At 40.5% G+C, this 16,093-nt stretch overlaps 1 protein-coding gene across 8 annotated transcripts in view; it reads left to right on the top strand.

The window, feature by feature from the left end:
• Window positions 1-1,578: 1,578 nt before the first annotated feature.
• MYO3A (myosin IIIA) overlaps window positions 1,579-16,093 on the top strand; it is a 116,505-nt gene continuing 101,990 nt past the window's right edge. For 2 of the 8 annotated variants that reach the window (XM_014270694.3, XM_014270703.3), the window contains exons 1-2: window positions 4,134-4,475; window positions 12,381-12,563. In XM_014270694.3, the coding sequence (XP_014126169.2) occupies window positions 12,396-12,563 (168 nt within the window). In that variant the 5' untranslated portion in view covers window positions 4,134-4,475; window positions 12,381-12,395. Of the gene's footprint in view, window positions 1,665-3,912; window positions 4,031-4,120; window positions 4,476-4,527; window positions 4,731-12,380; window positions 12,564-16,093 lie in introns of those variants that run through there. The other 6 variants (XM_074534705.1, XM_074534702.1, XM_074534719.1 and 3 more) reach the window with 6 other exon arrangements.

Below are 16,093 nucleotides of genomic sequence, written 5' to 3'. Positions count from 1 at the left end.
CAGGCACTGCTACTCCAGGATACAAGTGAGACCCTCCATAAAACTGGTTACAAAAAATGTTGCACAAAACTATAAAGTACCAAACCTTAGATATTATGAAATATCTAAGCAGTTAGTTTGGGAAATGCTGTATTAACAAGATGACCAACAAGATGACCCATATGACTGATATTACCATGTGACTGGTGTTGTTTATTGCTTGTTTAGATTTTTAATCCCACAATTTTTAAGACAGCTTCATGACTGAGGGATATATTGTGCACACTAAGAAATGGCACTATCACAACCCCAGATCTTTATCTGCACATTTTCAAGATTGGCACTTTCTATTCCTCAGGGATGCAGAAAGCAGCAATCCTCAGATGTCCCAACAGCTTCTTACTGGCTGACATCACTGGACGTAAGCAAAATCCTTTAATGTTATTTTAGTGATCAGTGTGTTCCAAGAAAAGGATAAGGGTACTAAGTAAGTAAAGGCCAGGACACATTTTGCAGCATAGTTCCCTGCAGTTATCACTTGGTCCCTGAGCTTCTCTATTTTTTAGAACAGTAAAAGGTTTTATATCTCAAATTTTCTGATGCATCTTTACCCAGTATTTTGAAAAAATTAAGAGCACTTTTATAAACTGAATTTGAGACATGAGTTCAAACTGTGTCTAACGTAGGACTTTCTTAGATGGAAAACAACACTTACAAAACCCTAAAACTTTGCTACCTCAAACCCAGTGAAATAGAAATAGCTGTGAAATTTCAATACAATACCTTGCACATTTTACTGGTAACATTTTTTTCCATACTGGGTATGAATCAATAAGCATGAGTTAGGCTATCACCCATTCAAAGGCAATACTTCTCTGCTAGATGTGCAGCTCCTGGGTCTAATGACAGGGACCTAGAGAGGCACATTTTAATGAAGAACTGTCAGCTTCCTAAACCACTCTTACTTACTGGCAATTTCTGTGCTTATAGGCTTGTTGAGACTGTGGAGACAGTTTTGGAGTGGGGAATTCCAAAATTGTTTTGATTGCAGATTTAATTGGATTCATTAGTTACCACTGAGCTTTTAAATTATTTTCCTGTTTGTCAAATGTTCTGTATTATATATGCAGTTTAAAAAAGTCTGAAAAGCACATTCTGTAAATCTGAAGGAATACAAACGTTTCTCCTTTAGGAACTAAGTTAGGTCATGGGACATAAAAAAGCTGTTGAATAGTCACAGCTTTTCATCTGCAGTGATCTGGGTTGGATGTTAAAGGTTTTGTATCCTATTAACAATCTCCTGAGCTAGCCAGCCCCTTAAATGTGATTACAAGGATCACACATCTAAGACTTTCAAAAAGGGTTACGGAGCTCTTTTGATCAACTAAAGAAAATATCTGGCAAAGCTCAGGGTTGCTTTAGAGAAAACTATGCATTCAAATAGATAACTTATGCCTTTGGACATCCTTGATAATTCATTATGGTATATGGCATTTATGATCAAAAGAATACTGAGCTAGATGTAGACAAACTCTGTGGTGGTTTTCCTAGAGGATATTTACTCAGGTGTTGCAGGAAGTACTGCTTCTCTGTAATAAACACCAAAGGGGAGGAGTTCCTTATATTTGCTACAGGCTGTGCTCAGTTAAGCAGACAGAGAGGTCAAAAAGCACTTCCCCAGAGAGGTAAGTTCTTTTATTCTTATAGTGGTGGTCTTCTGCTAGTAAAGCATGCTTGTTTATTTTCTTAAGTTATCCTTTATATACCTCCTGATCTTTTTGTGTATCACTTGCTATTTGCATATGTACCTTGTTAGTCATGAAAACAACTGCTCTTGAGTAGAATACTATTAAAAGATCGATTGTAAAGAGAAAAGGAGATGAATAGCAGGAACATGTGTCTTTGGTCCCACAAACTCTCTATGGCTGAACTCTGCCCAGGATTTGGAGCCTGGCAGTGAAGGACCTCCTTTTGTAGGGAGGGTCCACTGTGTCCTGCCTATCTGCATCCTGACTTGATTTGGATGTAGCATGATCTTTCACAATATATAAAATATTAAGTAAATTACAGCCTTAGTTTGGTGCCTTAATCACAAGGACATGTCTGTCCCCCCCCCACACCTTTTTGTTATTAGAAGCTTCTAAGAATGTAGAAATCTGAATGTATCAGCTCTGGAGTAAAAGAAGTCTATTATACTTATGTATGTTTTGGGTCCATTGCATTTTAATAATGAAGACTAAGATACTCTAAAAGCAACTGCCTAATGTTGAAGATGCTTTGGATGCTTTGAAAGGTTGTCTGTTCATACTGCTTTCATATTTGTCACATAATAATTTAAAAATAGTTCTCAGACTTGCACCTACAATGCTTCTTATGAAGGTAAAAACCATGTTGAAAGGCAAGGATAAAATCTGAAACTAACCTAACCACAATCTGTTAGAAAGAGAGTGTAGTATTGATGCTGTCTTGTAGCATCAAGCAAACTTAACCTCATACCAGGTACAGCTGGAGATGATCACACTTCATTTATCTTTTAATATATATATATATATATATATGGATATTGTCAATACATTACTTTTGTCCTTGATTTTTGCAAATTTATTTTGGGGTAGAGAGAGCATATACCCATATTTACTCTAGAACCTTGAAATCTCATCTGAAAGGTATTCTAGATAAAAGCAAAGCAGTAATTTTTTGGGAAAATGAGGGGCAACAGCCAAGGCGGGTTGAGATTGAAAAAGAACATGAAGGAGTGAAAATAAAGGCAAAGGAGGAATGTGGCTGGGCTGCATTACACTGACTGTCACGCAATCATTTCATGACTAAATTTTCCAGCACCATCAGTGTCCACTGGACACACAGATTCCCTAAAGGCATAAATTCCCTGTTTGTTTCAACAGTGCCTAGCTCTATGCGCCTTGGACATTGGTCCTTAACTGGTTTAAACTAGGACCCTTTCTGCAACAACAGGCTGCCATTACTTATATATCGTTCAGGATTACCTAAATGAAACAGATATGAGTTTTTTGGAGTTTCACAGTTCACCTGAAAAATTAATTAATGCTGAAGATATAATGTGTTCAATACTTCAAGTGTTTTATCTGAGCCCTATCATGGGGTTTTGCCTTTGAGGTCCCTTTGACAGAGGGAGGGCTCATAGAGAATTTTAGATCTTCAGAGCTCAGGGACGGTAACGTCAGCACACAGAGAGAGTTAGATGAGTGGGCAGCAGCGGCTTTAGGACAGCACTGAAGAAAGGAACATATCAGCTAATCACTGATGTTACTGTCTTTTCTGGTTCCTATGATTGTGTCTAAACACTTCTCAGCTCCTTGTTCCAGGTCTTGGATGCATGTAAGCTCTTTCTAGAAGAGCTATGAGTACCCATCACTCCTTTTTGCAGCTGAATTTCCACTGAGAGGCTTGTAGCCTTTTTCTGATGGCGCACTCTGGCCAAGCTTCTGCATGATCAGAGGATTAGACTATCATGCTTCTGCATATGACTTGCCATTCACTAGAAACGCAGCCAAAAGGCACTGGGGTGCCAGGCACTCCCAAGCACCACTGAAAGCAATGAGAGCTATGTTCAGGGAGGGGGAGCTACCTGGTGTCTACTCTCCTTTGGAGAAATATGTAAAACATAGCTCTGAAACAGTTTCCCTTGTGTCAGACCTGTCTGGAAACAACCCCCAGGTTCAAATATTATCAGAAAAATGAAAGGAGACAAACTCAACTCAATGCAGTCTCTGATGGAGTTACATGGTCCCCAGTGCTGAGAGAATTTTGCTGCTTCTTTGCCGTGAATTTGTTAGGGTTGTTGCAAAGAAAACCTAACCAGCATAATTAAAGCCTAGTTAATGTACCATATAGCAGCTGTAATTCTAAAATTCATCCATTTCCAACTTTTGAGTACTTTGTCTTGCAAATTTACCCTGATATTATGTTACTACACTTATGTTGTGCTGTTGCAGTTTAGTCACCTCTCTGCAACAGGCACTACCGTGAGCTCGGGCCGTGCACCAGATGTGAATTATTTTTAGAGGGCCAGGTAGGTCCCTTAGGTTTCCTCAGGGCAGCGCAGGCACGGGCAGCCTCGAGGGCAGGAGCGCAGCTCTCCCGTGCCAGGCCAGCAGCCTCGCCAGGCTCGGCTCCGTGTAATCCCCGGGAGGCGGATCAGGTGCGGGGCTGTGGCCGGCTCTGGAGGCGGCCGGCCCGGGATGCCCAGCGGCCCCGCCGGGAGGGAGCCTGGGCCGCCCCGGCGCCCCCGCCGCGCTCTGCCCGGGGCGGGCCGAGCCCTGCCGGCTTTGCCGGCGCCTGCGGGGGATTAGCGGGGCAAAGCGCTCATCCGCCGCTGACCCCGAGGCGGGACCGCAGCCGGGCCGGGGCCGTCTGCAGGAGGAGGAGGGCGAAGCCGAGGCACGGCGGCCGGAGGTGGCGCGGCCCCTGCCCCCTCGGCGGGGCTGGCTCTGCGGGGACCGGAGGTTTCGCTGCGGGTAATCCCTGGCCGGGACCGGCGGGCAGGCACCGGGGCGAGTCCCGACGCCAGTGCCTCAGAGGGGGCTCTCCGCGGAGCTGCGCTGCCCGGCGGCCACGCCTCGCCGAGGGGCTTCGGGGCGGCCCCGCGGGATGGTGGCCCGGCCCCCGGGGGTGGCGCGGGCCGGGCCGGGCCGGGGCCTCCCGCCGCAGCCCCGGAGCTGACGGGACGGGCAGGGGGTGCTGGGAGCCGGGCGCTCCCGGCGCCGGAGCATGTGCGGGTTGGCTCTTGCGGTCTCTCGTTCAGATGAATCCTGCTTGTTTACACTTTTTCTTTTTTTCCCTCCCCTCTGTTTTTTGGTTTTATTTTTGATTTTGTGGGGTTTTGTTTGTTTGGTTTGGTTTTTGGTTTTTATTTATTTTTTCCCCTTGTGAGTGAGTTTCTGGACCAGGGACGCGTGCGGGGCGCTCGGGAGGGATGGGATGCCTGCCCTGCCCGCGGTGGGCAGCCGGGCGCTCCCGGGGCGGGCACAGCGCTCCCGCCCGGGCACACGCGGGGCTGTGGCGTGACCGTGGCCGCGCAGGACGCGTGTGCAGCTCTGCCGTGCCCGCTGCGCGCTCACACCCCGAAACTTCGTGTCGGCTCATGCTAAGTGCTAGCGAGTTTGCTTGTTGTCTGCACTGTCTTCCTTATCTTGCTATCAAGTTACTGTATCGCTTTAATTTCAAGCCCTGACAAAGCTCATTGATACAGCAGCTGAATTAAGTTTGAGTTGCTGCTTTTCTGTTGTTAGAAGTTCTGAGAAATACGGAGAGAGGCCACACCATATTGGGTTTTATGGCTTTATAAGGTATTACTGTGTTAAAATAGGAAAATTAAGTGATGCTTTAATTTTGAAAACCAAGTTATTTGCTAATATATTGATCTAGTGTTTAGTCACTGAAAAATTATCCACATCATTTGCAGTGCTTTTCTTCTAGGAGCCACAAAATTAGCTGGATATAATTCAGTTCATGGGTTGCTAATGTCATTTCATTACTTCTGGTGGCACAAAGTCCAAATACAATTTGACAGTTCCCCCTACCATTATTAATCTTCTTTCATTATTGTCATTCCCCTGCAAAAATATTGTCTGTTGGACAACAATTGCCACAAAAATCTTTAGCTATCATTTGTTTTCAAAACATCAGATCTTTTAAAATTGACAACAGTAATTAAATTTAGCGTTTTGTTTCCTTGTTCTTTTCATACCCTCTTCTTTAACTGAAGATTGGCTTTTAAAAGGGTTTTGGTTCTGTAGTTGTACCATGTTTAAACCCTGAAGGGTTGCAATCTAGTGGGTAGTCCCTATGCATGAGAATAGATTGAATGCTTACAGCCCTTGCTGATTCTTTAAGCTGCTGCTTAAAAATCCCCTCCTCCAATGGAGTTACCTCAGAACTGTAAGCCTCAGCATGCAGTGACTTTCCCTGTTGTGGGGCATAGCAGGGAATGGATGGAAACCAAGGTGGAACCTAGCACTGAAGTAGATCCTTTGTGTCTGTGCCCTCTGAGGACATCAGAGAGCAAAGGGCTGGAGCCTCCTGTGAGCAGCACTGGCCAGTTCAGTTTGCAGAAAGTCAAAATGTCAAGATCAGCTGAATAATAATCCACAGATGAGATGTCAGTGTGGACACCCAATATGCATTTATCAATGGCAGGAGATCAGGTACTGATACCACACAGCCCTGCTTCTCTACTGCGTGTAGAAGTTTTACAAAGGTCAAGGAGTCCAGAGGCATCAAATGTCTCTCAAAGCTGTCTTGCTTTGTTAGGAAACTTGTCACTGGATAACAGTCACCGAAGAAAAAAAGTGTTTTTAGAAACAGAAGAAGCAGTTCAGAGAGTAAACATTAAAAAGTGGCCTCAAAACCAGATCAATTTCTTGAATGAACAGGCTGAAGATTGATGTATGTACTTTGAATTGTGCCCAGGAGATCTATTGCCTAAATTGATCACCAGTCTTTGCCTCCAAATGCTTTACATAGCCATTTATTCCTGCATTTACATTAACGTAGGGTTTGGTTGCTGGATTCAAAGTTTGCTTGGCAATATCATTGCATGGTGCTTTCATTGTTTGTGCATCATCAGACAATGTCCAAGTCTCCTGAGAGCTTTCAGCTGATGAGATGTGGCTGGCTTGCAGTTTTCCTGGCTGTAGTATTTAGCTAATACTCATTTTGTCAGTTGCCAAGCTAAAACTCTTTATTTCCAGTATTTAAGTAGATAGAATTAATTTACCTTAACATGTCTGCATCTGAAGCAGTGTAACAGGGCTCCTGTTGTAGGCAGTGGAAACTTAACCAGTAGAATCATCAGTGTCTGGAGACTGAGCTGTCTTATGCTAAGATACATGCTAACTAGGTGAGGTGAATAAATTTTTTATTTCTTTAACTGTAATGGAATTATAGCATCTAACTTAGGTTCCTATAGGTGTATTCTACACATCAGCTTAGGTGAAGCCTACCTAAATTGATGTCTTGTGTCTTTTCTTACTGGTGCAAGCACACAACAGCAAAAGACATGGACTCACTGTTAGAGAAGGTTGTTGATTTTTATTCTTCCTCTACCATAGCTGGGACTAAAGAGATCTTTTTTTTCCTCTGGAAGGTTTCTTGCAGATGGGAAGGACAGTTGAAAGCAGTAGGAAATATATAGAGTAGAAACTAGTAAACAGATTGATGTGCAGTTAAAGAGGATAATTTCTCTAGACATATGGAAAGTACAAAAATTATGTAATTATGCAAATCTGTTGTTTTAAAGTGAAATTACGATGCTAAATGCATTCAGCTTTTGACAAATGAAGTAAAAAAAAAAAAAAAAAAAACAAACAAAAACCAGCCTGCAAACCTGCAAACACATGTCTTTAGCTAATGGCCAAACTAGATAATGTGTTCACACTGAGCTTAGATTTGAGTATACTTCCCATTCAGATATAGGTTGCATCACTGTTGAAATCAGAGGCCAAATATTCCCCCAGAGTTGAATGGGGTGATATTTGAATTTCCAGAGCAATATTTACTCTTTGAATGATGGCTAAGATAATATACTATATAAAGGAGTCATTATAGCTCTAGCTGAGAAGCTAAGCTGCAGTCTGTGCTCGTAGTTGAATAATCAAATTATTTATCCAGAAATTGCTAGGTGCTAGTACGATGAAGGGCATATTGTAGCCTCATGCTTTTTGGCTTGTTGTGAGAATTTCATGTGGCAGCCTTTAACTTTCTTATTAAGTACTTGTCAGTGTGGCATAACTCATGAAATAAGAAGAAATGTGGTTTGGGATTTGATTGTGCCATTGCATTAAGTATTTGAAGGCCCCACTGTGCCTTGTGATCAGTGCCAGACCAAAGAACTTCCAAATTAGATATTGAATAAAGCAATAAATGGGGTGAAAAAGTGAGGTGAGATGGAGTTTTTTATTTGATATAACTAGCTGTCTGGTTTTGTTTGTTTTGTTTTTGTGAGGGTGATTACTTTTTCTGGCATCCATTAGGCAAGAGGCTGAAGTTTCACGATCTGCAGGAATGCATTGTGTCACCTTCAGAGAGGTAACAGACCTGATATGCCATGTGTGCCAGTGTTCTTGGCACCTGGCATCTGCCAGTTGTGACCTACAGGAAGATGTCTGGCACATTGCAGGGTGGGATGTGTGCAGGAGCTGTTTGGTTAAACATAAGGAATGTTTACAATGTGAAGGAAAGAGGAATAAACAAATAAACCGTAAGACAACCTCAGTAGGTGTGTTTTGAACTGAACCAATGAGCTCCTGGTCCCAGTTTTCAAGACCAGAAAGTTGTGGTAGCCAGGAGACAAGGTGCTGATGGGAACCTAAAGGCTGCATTCATTGTAGTTAAACGTGAATAGATGTCTGCTTTGCTAATCCTGTAGGCTTCCTGTGTGGAGGAAGATGAGTGATATAAGGAACTCTCATTTATTAACTCTTTATGGAGGAGATGGGTATGTTTTCATCCAAGTGAGATGAAGGTCTATTCAGAAACTGTTGGGGGAGGAAAGTTTATTAGAAAGTTGCACAGTTAGGTTGTATGCAACAGTGGTGAAAATATTGAATTAACATATGATATTCTATATGAAATTCAGGCTCCATCGTGCTTTCAGCCCAGCTGCAGAAACAAAACCAATTGCTTATTCCCATGTGACTGTGTTGCCTTTACTGCTCTGTGGCCTTGACTAAAAAGCCCTCCACAGAGCAATTGGTTTGTGTCTGAAGCTTTGGGTGTGATAAATGTACTTCACTGACTTGCCTTGGCAGCAATGTTATGCTCCATAGGCAATATACTGTGTTCTTCAACAGGCTTCCCCTTCCCTCTCCAAACTGAATAGATATTGAAAAGATGGAGAATGCAGTGGTCTGTCAGCACAGCTGCTGAACAGGGCATCTCTGGGTATCCAGGCTATCTCTAATATTTGAGCTGAAGTCTGCTGTACTGAGTGCACATGTTTGATGTGAAGCAAAAAGTCACATAGGAGTGGCCCAAAAGAATTCTCACCCAGTTTGTTGTTAGAACTGGCACTAGATCCCCCTCTCAGATAAAAAAAAACATCAACCAACCAACCAACAAACAAACAAAAAAAACCCAAAAAACAAAACAAACAAAAAAACCCCCCAAATCTTGTTTTGTTGGAACTCCAAATCTTTTTTTTCCTTGCCCTGAATATCCTGAATTTAATTGCTGAGTCAGTCTGTTTGGCTCTCACACTTACAGGACAGTGTACTCTGTGATTTAAACTTTGTTTCATGAACTCACTAGGAACTATAACCAACACGACAAAGAGGGGCTCAATCCCCTTTTCCCTAGGTCAGTATATCATGTAAATTCATTTATGCACCATTCAAGCCATAAGGTTTTGTAATTTATAACCTATAACTCTTAATTTGTACACCTCCAAGCAAAACCAAAAAAGTAAAACCTAGCTGGGGCTAAGAGACTGCTTGTCCTTTCTCCTGTGTCACGGTACAAGTGTTCCCTTTATCACACCAAGTAGCAGGAAGGCCTCAGCAGTCCAGCTCCTCTTGGATTTACTTCTAAAGCTTTTTGGGTAAGCTGATATTTTATACCTTCCAGCTTGGAGGTTTGGCCTATACCATTTTTTATAAGTGAGCAGATTCTGGGGAAACTGCAACAGGAAAGATGACAGGAGTCAGAGATTTGCCAGTGGTAGTGGTGCGTAATGGTCGTGATGGCTCTTGAGCTCTTTCAGGCCACCTGTCTGCCCACTTGGTGCTCTTGCTTTGACTTACTGTGCCCAGCATCCATCAGGCCTCCCCAGCAGGTTAGCCAAAATCTGAGCAGAAGCTGAGTGAACTGTCACACTGAACACTCCAGAAATATTTTTAAAAATTCTCTTTTTCCTAGTGGTTCAAGGGTACATTTCCAGCATAAAGGTTTGGATCAAGTTATAAATTGTGGTGTCTTTAAGTAAATTTTTAATGGTGAAGGGTATGATAAATTATCCAGTTGGTTGGGCATCCAGACATATTCCAGGAGCAGTCCAATTTATTGCTTCAATATGAGGTTAAATCATTATCAGCTCTGACAACTTCACTGAGATGTAATAAAACATTATCCATCATCCAGAATGTAAAAGTTTGAGATCATTCTATTTAATATATTTTTAATAATAAAAGTGAAAGATAAACAATTTATCTGCAGGGACTTGCTCTTAAACTTGGTGAAAGTGAGAAAACATGGTATTCATTATAATTTATTCAAGTTATCATTTTGAAGCTGTAAATCAAAAGAAAGAACTAGGGTGAATAATTTTTTCTGGAATAGCACTCTTAAATTATTGAACTAAATATGATAGCTACTGAATGCATATTTTTTAAGTATGTGGCGACTTTTCTTAAGACTAGATGATGTGCAACTGTTGTGATTTTCAAAAGAAAACAAAAGCACATGGCAATTTCTCTAGCACTTTTTCTCTGGTAGTCAAATAGCACCTGCAGGATCACGTTTCCTTAGCCCTTTAACAGTTGTCATTGAAGCAGTCTCTGCAGACAAATAAGCAATTGATACTGGGAGTCAATGAATTTCAGCTTCATTCTGTCAGTGTATAGGGAGTTAATGGAGCCTGGGAGGCTGTCTGAAGCACCAGGTTGGAATGGTGCTTCTTGGAGTGTTCTGCTTAGTTTAAAATATCCCTGCAGCAGGGTGGTCCTTTGCTTGTTTGAAGATTCAAGGTATCAGAGTTCCCGGCTTGGCTCTGGCTCAGTCTAAATATGCAAAGCTGTTCTTTGAGTTCCTGTGTCAGAAGTGCTCATCTTTGAAAGGGAATAAATAAATCTTCCTTTCTGCAGTGCTGCATATCTCCTACTGCCTGGGTCAGAAGCTCCTGTGTTTTCTTGTAATGTGAGACACAGCAGGCTCTAGATTTCAATGGAAAACTACATATTCTGTAGAAAATAGCCTGTATGTAGACAGGCTTCAATATGGTTTGGATGCCTCAGTTCTTATGAAGGCAACCATTGATACTTTTTTACTTTTTTTTCTCTTATAAAAAGAATCACTAGTCACAAGTTTAGTAGTATCCAGTAAGATCTTAAACAAATAATTAGCCTCAATTTAAAATACTGAAGCTTAGAATGAGAAATTTTGAAATGCCATCGTTATTAAAACCCTCAAAGCAAGGGTTTAAGATTATGAATCTTCATCCCGTTATCATCCCAAATTTAGTTATTGTTTTGTATAGTCCCCTAATTACAGCAGAGTGCAGAAGCTAATTACAAAGCATTTATGCATGAAGTGATTACAAAACGCCAACTGAATTATAGTATTTGAGCACTACTTTAAAGACAAAGAAAAAGAAAGTTGTGACTCAATTGTGTTCTTTTTTGGGGGCTTGACCTGAATGTGGTGAAGCTCCCAAAGCATGGATGAAGACTAGGCATAAGGTGATGCCTTAGGAAGAGACTACAGTCAGTGTCCTGAGTAGAGTCTGTGAATCCCAGAGGATAGGAGAAAGAAGCAAATTTTGACTCTGGAAGGTAAAACTGAGACTATACTTATTACAGCTGTATAACAGCTGTATCTTGATCTTCACTTTGACCTTAACCTGGAACAGTGTTAAGGGAGATTTCATTGTATCAGGTAGAATTGGTTCATTTAGTTCCCACAGTATTGGAATCAAGGAGCTGAGCCAGCCCTGGCTGCAGTACCAAGTACACAACAGACTGCTGCACATTTCCTGGTGAATTGTATCCCTCATGGACCAGAGTGTTGGTGCAACCTGGTCAGTGATGGATACAATTCAATTATTGTAAAAGGTGTTTCCTTTGCAGTATGTAAACCACTTGTTAAAGGATGTACATTGGTAAGCATGTTTTCCATGACTGCTTGACTGTCAGAAGACTACAGCATTGTGAAAAGATCTGTCACTTTGATCTGCTTGGCCTTTTGAGATCTAAGTCATAATTCAAATCCTAAGAGTAGGCTTGTAAAAGTGATTGTTCACTGTAAGAGTTTGAATGAACCTAATGCTACTATTTAGGATGTTTTGTGTGGGTTTCTTTCCACTTCTTGCTTGATTCTTGGTAATGGACCTAAATCCTTTGGAATTTTATGAACTTGACTCTCATTCCCCTGTCCCTCCAAAGATCTGGGAGTTACAAATATATTCATTGATACTGTGTTGACTGCACATACCAAATACTGCACATTTGATATTGTGCAGTCAACATGATATCAAATGAAGGAAAATTCAAGTGCAGCAGTTCTTATTCATTATGCTATCTGTGCATGCACACTATATGCAAAAACATTTCTAGAGTTTGAGGTTGGAGTGTGTATTTCTCTTCCCATTTCTGGTAAGCTAATTGCTGTTAACCATTTGTTGAGTGAACACTGATATCTCTTTTTCCTAGGAGCCATCATTTGAGATGCTTCCATTGTCTGGGAAAACAATAATATTTGATAGCTTTCCTGATCCTTCAGACACCTGGGAAATAATTGAGACTATTGGCAAAGGAACTTATGGAAAAGTTTTCAAGGTGTTAAATAAGAAAAATGGCAGCAAAGCAGCAGTCAAAATTTTGGATCCTGTTCATGTAAGTTACTTAAATTACTTGGTTAATTGTGAGTTTATGTAGCCTTTTTTTTTTCCTCTTAATCTTTGTAGATAATTTTTATTAGAAATGACTGTAAAATAAACTTTTTCGGCCTGCTGTGTATCAGGCTAGCTATCAATGCACTTTTCATAACATAAGTGATCTTGGAAGTGGTTGCTTATAATAAAAGTCAGAAATATACCTAAACTTAGGTATATTTCTTAGGTGTAGCTAAGTTACTTAGGTGTAATAGGTGTATAACTTAGGTGTAGCTGAGTTACATGCTATGAGTGATACCTCAAAAATAAAATTGTTTCTGTTCATTCTGTGTTTTCAGAATGTGCCAAAAATAAGTAGGTCTCACAGAGGAATCCATCTTTTCAAATGGAAAATGCAAAGGGATTAGCTCTACACACAAAGCACCAGGCAACTGGGAGGTGGAATTATGAAGCTGTAGAGCACATTTTTGTTTTCAATAACTGACATTTGTTGGGTGGCAGATTAATGCTCAAAGAATAAGGAAGAACACTAGTCTGGTTTGTAGAGGCTCATCCAACTGACTTCAGTGGTCCTGCATGTGGCTTGGGACTTTTCTTAAGACCAAAACATGGAAAGCAGCTGTTCCTAATTCAGAGGCCCTTTTAAATTCATCTTCTGCACTCTCAGTATAGGTTTATAAGGTGTGGGCTTCCATGGCATGACCTCTGAGCAGGAATGGGTGAGCATGCCGTGCTATGGGAACCCTACAGGTCTGGAGTTGCTCAGCCATACAGGGCTTTTCTACCTCTGCACATCACAGTGTCAGATTATGATCCCATAGACACAAAAGTCTATGAAATACATTGGTGAAAACATAGTGTCTTCCATTATCTATGCTGTGTTTCCTGCTGATCTGCTTTTTTATTTCAGTGTGCTTTCAAAGCAACAAAAGGGTGCTCATCTCAATTCAATACCACAATCTCTTCCAAAGTAAACATAACTTGCCAAGTGATAAGCATCTTGATGAGTTCAAATGTATTTGAAACTATTTTTGACTCTATTGCTTTCTGTAAACAAGGTTCTTGTGCTTACAATAAATAGGCATGACTTCCTTGCAATTGGTGTTCATCTAAATGTCTGTTTGTCAGGAAATTCTTTTGCTTTCTTATGCTTCAGAAGTGTTCAGGAGTGATTCTTAAGTGGCAGGTGGCTATGGCAGGAGCTCCTGAGGAAATCAGTGAAACTTTCAATGTTCTGTTCACTTGTGATGTTGCAGAAAAAGATTAAAGGACGATGATAGGACGAAAAAAGAAACAGTAAAGCTGGTGCTAGAGGAAAGAGAAATAGATTAAGTAGGAAAGAAGAATAGAATCTAAAGGAGATAGAAGAAATAGGATGGGTAAAGATGCAATATAAGAAATTGAAGATGGATAAATATGTAACTGATAAAAACAGGTTCCTTATTTTAATGAAAAATTGGCAGTAGTGCAGTCAACATCAGTGTTCAGAGACTTGACTCTTAAGTAAATGTTTTACCCTTTTTATTCTAAGAACACTATTCTTCTTTGCCCTCTTCTATTTACAGGGTGTCTGGAGTAGCTCTGTACCTCCATGTAACTGCTAAAATGACAATCCTGTATTGGAAATAAAGTGAAAGCAATAAATGAGTTCTTTTTATTTAAACTGAAAGTATTAATAATGGCTGCAGAGGGAGCCATTGCAATAAAGGAAAAGATACTTTATATATTTTCTTCTTTACATTTTACAATTCTTTTTCTTTGGAGATCATTTCAAAATTGTGCCTCTTGAGAGGTAGACAGGAAACAAAGCAGAAGAAATATGGTTTGGTTTAACTGATGTTTTGAAATTAAACTGGGAACCTACATTATCATGGGTGATACAGGACTGAAATAAGCTTTTAATGTTTAATCCTTTGGAGCACAGACTCTTTTTGCTGGGTAACAGCTCAGCTTTTCAAAACTGAAACAGAAATGCAAAGGTGTTGAAATGAAGATGGAACTGAGAAGGCTTAGTCTTGTCCTCAGGACTATAAGTAAATACCATTGTACTTTAGAAATCTTAGCCAAATTATCCTATATAGAGGAAGAAAATTTTCAGTCTGCCATTTCTAATACAGTTTTTTAGGAAGGTAAATATGCTAAATTCAACTAAATATTTCAAGTTTGTTAATTTCTAAAATACCGAGGAATATTTTTCTTTTTGGTAGGCACATAATGAATATTCCATCATTTAATTTCTCCTTATAAGTGTAAAAATCTCATAAAATCTGAGTACCCCTCAGGAGACAGAAACCTCTATGAATTCACAGTAGGACAGTGGGCTAATTCTCTTCCAATTTCCCCAAGGCAGTCAAAACTATTGTATGCTTTGTTTTTAATTTTTGGCTTTTGACTGTATTTTTTTCTTCCTTTTGTTTTTGCCAGATGTGTTTTCTGTTTTCATCCCTGCTTCTTTCTCTTTCCATTCTCTGCCACCTTCAGTACTTTGGTTATTTCTGCCTTCCTTGTATTTTTTTTCTGTATTCTGTGTTGTGCTGGGGAAAATTACCTTAAAGTGAGTTTCTCCTTTTTTAGAAAGAGGAAAATTCCTGCTGTTTTTCAATTGTTCCCATAACAAGACCTCTAAAATCCTTCCTTGTGAGAAGACTTATCCTGGTAATCTTAAAATGAAAGTTTAATTGCCTGATTCATGAAGATACTGGTGACAGAGGAAGTTCTTGGAGAACAGTCAAACTGGTCTCAAGGCAAAAGGTTCCTGTGAGGAACTTGAATAGGATAGTGGAGACCTGTATAAGAAACAAGTGAGGAAAGTGCTCTTGGGGCAGGTGTGTTGAACAGAATGAGAAGGAGCATCATTCACTGGGAATACAGAACATCCCCTTTCTCTGCAATGGTCACTTCTGTTTGGCTTTGCTGAGACAGGTTTTTGCCACTGAGCAGAGCTTTTCACTGATATGAAATCCATTCATATGGATAGTGCAGTTCATAAGGGAGCCTTCTTCTAGAATGGATTTTTCACTTCTTTTTTGTGTAGTTGTAAATAGCAAATTGTATTAAAATGTTTGAAGTCTGAAATGAATATGTTAACCTTTTTTTTTTGAGATCTAAACAATGAGGGGAAAATGGCTGCAGATATTTTCTTTCATCTGTTGTCAAGGGGGATTGAATATTTTGTCAGCATGACTCAAATGCAGTGTAATCATCATCCCTCAATGAGCAATTCCAGTGCACAGGTGGGAAAGGTTTACCTGAGTCATCCAATGCCTGCTAAAGCCTGCCAATGCCTGTGTCCATTTTTGGTCTGAAGGGATTTGCACAGCTCCCAGCGCATCTGCTGGCAAAACTGGTCCTCATATCTCACCTCGAAAAGGATTTCCCTCACTAAGAAACCCAAGGTCTGTAATGGGAGTGTGACAAAAAAACCATGATTATTATAGTTCAGTAGCAGAACCCAGAGAGACCATGGATGTCACCAGCTTCTATGACAGCAGAAAATGAGAAGAATTCCCAGATAATTCTAGAAAGTGGGAT

The sequence above is a fragment of the Zonotrichia albicollis genome, chromosome 1, assembly GCF_047830755.1.
Source record: "Zonotrichia albicollis isolate bZonAlb1 chromosome 1, bZonAlb1.hap1, whole genome shotgun sequence".
Classification (NCBI taxonomy): domain Eukaryota; kingdom Metazoa; phylum Chordata; class Aves; order Passeriformes; family Passerellidae; genus Zonotrichia; species Zonotrichia albicollis.
The sequence above is the reverse complement of the archived record's forward strand: the minus strand, read 5'-3'. Positions and strand labels throughout refer to the sequence as shown.